Source organism: Pyrgilauda ruficollis, unplaced genomic scaffold, assembly GCF_017590135.1.
Source record: "Pyrgilauda ruficollis isolate IOZ18807 unplaced genomic scaffold, ASM1759013v1 scaffold35, whole genome shotgun sequence".
Lineage (NCBI taxonomy): Eukaryota > Metazoa > Chordata > Aves > Passeriformes > Passeridae > Pyrgilauda > Pyrgilauda ruficollis.
In genome coordinates this window covers 4145139-4147909 of record NW_024524934.1, presented here as the reverse complement: position 1 = coordinate 4147909, position 2771 = coordinate 4145139, and the positions used below count along the sequence as shown (strand labels likewise).

Genomic DNA, 2771 nt, shown 5'->3' with positions numbered 1-2771 from the left:
ATTTTCATCCTTACAACGGAAATCCCAGCATAGGAAAAGAGGCACAAGTGGGACCCATGTAAATGCCAGATTACAGAAGCGTTACAGAAGTGTATTTGACAGCTTTGGTACTGTAGTCTTCAGATAAGGTGTATTCTACAGAAAACTCTGTGTAATGTTACTAGTTACTCTCTGGTGGTAGAAATTATCTACTTCTGGCCTGCTTCCACTTAAAACTAAGTTTTTGTTGGCATTGCTTCATCTGATCTTAAATTATCGTTTTTTGTTTATGTTTATTAGTGGTTTTTTTAAAGCGATCTGATGGAAATTTGTTTTCAAAAAGAAATGAAGGAGCAGCACTACATCATCCCTTTGCTCTTTGACAAGATCAGAGGGGGAATGGCATCACCCCCCTCCCCCCCAGTCCCAGCAGGTTTATGGGCTGGTACTCTGCAAGTCTGGGTGTTAAACCTAGTGGTATTAAGAACTGCAGACTGAAAATTCAGATATACTGCTTTTCCTTTGTTGCAGGAGGAAGCATTTTTTGCTGCAGGTCTGAGAAAGGACGGGCTGGCATGGAGAAAGAGGTAAGTGAAGAAAAAGCCATGCTTTCCAAAGAGAAAATTTCAAAAGGGGCTATTCCTAGCATTGCTGTTTCATAATATTATTTGTAGTGTGATGGGAGGGAAGTCAGCCGACGCATAGGCTCCTTTATAGCATTGACAAGTCAAGGAGATGATTAACGAGAGTACCAGACAATGTAATGGTAGGAGAAGGCCCACAGAAGTTAAACAAAAGTGCCTTCAGAATTTAGAGAATTCCCATGATCCATAGTAGGACCTCATTGTGCTTGTCTACTGTTTCTATTTTTGATTAGATTTATAAACACAGCACCACATATTTTCATGTGGCTCATAGCCCCAGGGCAGAGTGAGATTGACTGCGCTGAAACTGTGAGGCTTGTGAATTTCGGGCAAGGGATGGAGTGAAATAAGTAGTGTAATTGTTTTTGTGGAGTGACCGTGGGACCTCTTCTGTTCTGAATTACACATGGTTCAACCCTTTGACCCAACCAACCTCAGCAATGCCTGGTAGATCTCCTAAAGCTGTGCTGAAAGGTCCTATCAGTGACATGTTGGAACATTATCTGTCATGTGAGATGTGTGCCAACAACCATATTAAACTACATTAATTACTAGTGAGGCCATGTTTGTGACAATCTCAACTTCATTTAACCCATCATCATGTTAGTTATTGTTTAAGCAGGAAGTACAAATGGGGACAATTTATGAAATCAAAATGCAGCACCAATGTTTTGTTTAATAAATTTTATTTTTTTACTTTGTTTTACTTTGTTTTGTTTCCCTTCCAGTTTTTTTCCTTCCCCTGGCATTTTTGTTCTTGTCATCAGCTCTGTAGCTTGAGATTTTGAGGGCTTTTCTATTTTAAGAGCAAGCAATAAAACGACTACTTCTTAGTAACTGAACTAATACACCAGTGAGATTGTTGCTTCTTTCAGTGCAATTGCAAATAAAAGTTGACCGAAAGCCCCACGTTTGTTTTCCAGCAAGAAGCAAGTGTGCTAAGATAGTTTGTGTAGGGCTGAAAGATCACACGTGGGTTACTCGCTTGATGAGCACCCTCACTGATTTACTCTCCGGCTAGTGGGGCTCTGTATGGCCACACTTGCACACCTTTGAGCATACCCATGAATGGAGCATACATATCTTTTTAATCATATAGGTCTGAGCATCTAGGTAGCAAAGCTTTCTGTGGGTCCCCAAATGGCAGTCTGGTATATAGACATTCTGGAGGAATTCTTAGCACATGTTTGCGTTCATGAAGCTTTTTTGCATTTTATAAGGCAAGAGGCAAAAGCTCTCCCACGTGCTCCAGCGTGGGCAGCGTGCAGGTTCACTCATGCCTAGCTGTGCCTGGTGTTCTATTAGATTAGACACACAGGGTTACATCTTCCACCTACACACCGAGCTGCTCTTTTACGACAGGTCTTTTCCTTTGGCCTCATTGTCTAGCTAGAATAAACAAAGAGTGAGGTTATTTATTTATTTAATTTTATTTATTTTTGATTGCTGCAGAGTCAGCCAAAAACATCTTCGACCCTCCTCAGTGTCATTCTCTTTAGCAATGAAGAGTTTGTTCTCTGCAAAATCTAACATGGAGTGCTTAAAGCAGACAGGTGCAAATACCAAGCTGTTTCTCTTTGGCTGCCATCCCTTAAATAGACAAAGTAATAGGCTGGGAGAAAGGAAAAGGTTCCAGCTCCAGCTGCATAACGAAAAGCCTTAACAGGGACTTAGCAGCTGGTTGCAAGAATTAAATGCTGTAAATACCACCTAATGCATTTGTGTGTGTGTGTGAGTGTGTTCACAGAGGAATAAGTGCTTAGTGAAGCTCCATCCCTTTTTATGCAAGAGGATCATTCTTTGAAAACTGTGCTCTGCTTTCCGTTGAAAGGCTAATGCTCTCACTGAAGTGAATGAGAACAGAAGCCAACATACCTGTTCCTGTTTACCATCGTTACACTCCTTGGAGCATTTCAGGCATTATTAGGTTCTTGGAGCCCTACCAGATTGACAATATTTCCAGCTACTTCTCTTTTGGCTGTATTCAAACAAGGCCCCAAAGGAAAAAACCCAAAAAAAATCCCAACAACCAACAACAAGACAACCAACCCACAAACAAAACCATGGACGAATCTGCTGAGCTAGTTTGCTGATGTTAGAAACAGTTGTTCATATTAGGAACACCTAATTTAATTTCATGAAAGAGAC

General features: G+C 40.9%; 1 protein-coding gene across 1 annotated transcript in view; it reads left to right on the top strand.

The window, feature by feature from the left end:
• Positions 1 to 554: 554 nt before the first annotated feature.
• LOC121357760 overlaps positions 555 to 2771 on the top strand; it is a 116373-nt gene continuing 114156 nt past the window's right edge. The window contains exon 1 of the mRNA XM_041475348.1: positions 555 to 566. Coding sequence (XP_041331282.1) covers positions 555 to 566 — 12 coding nt within the window. The remainder of the gene's footprint in view (positions 567 to 2771) is intronic.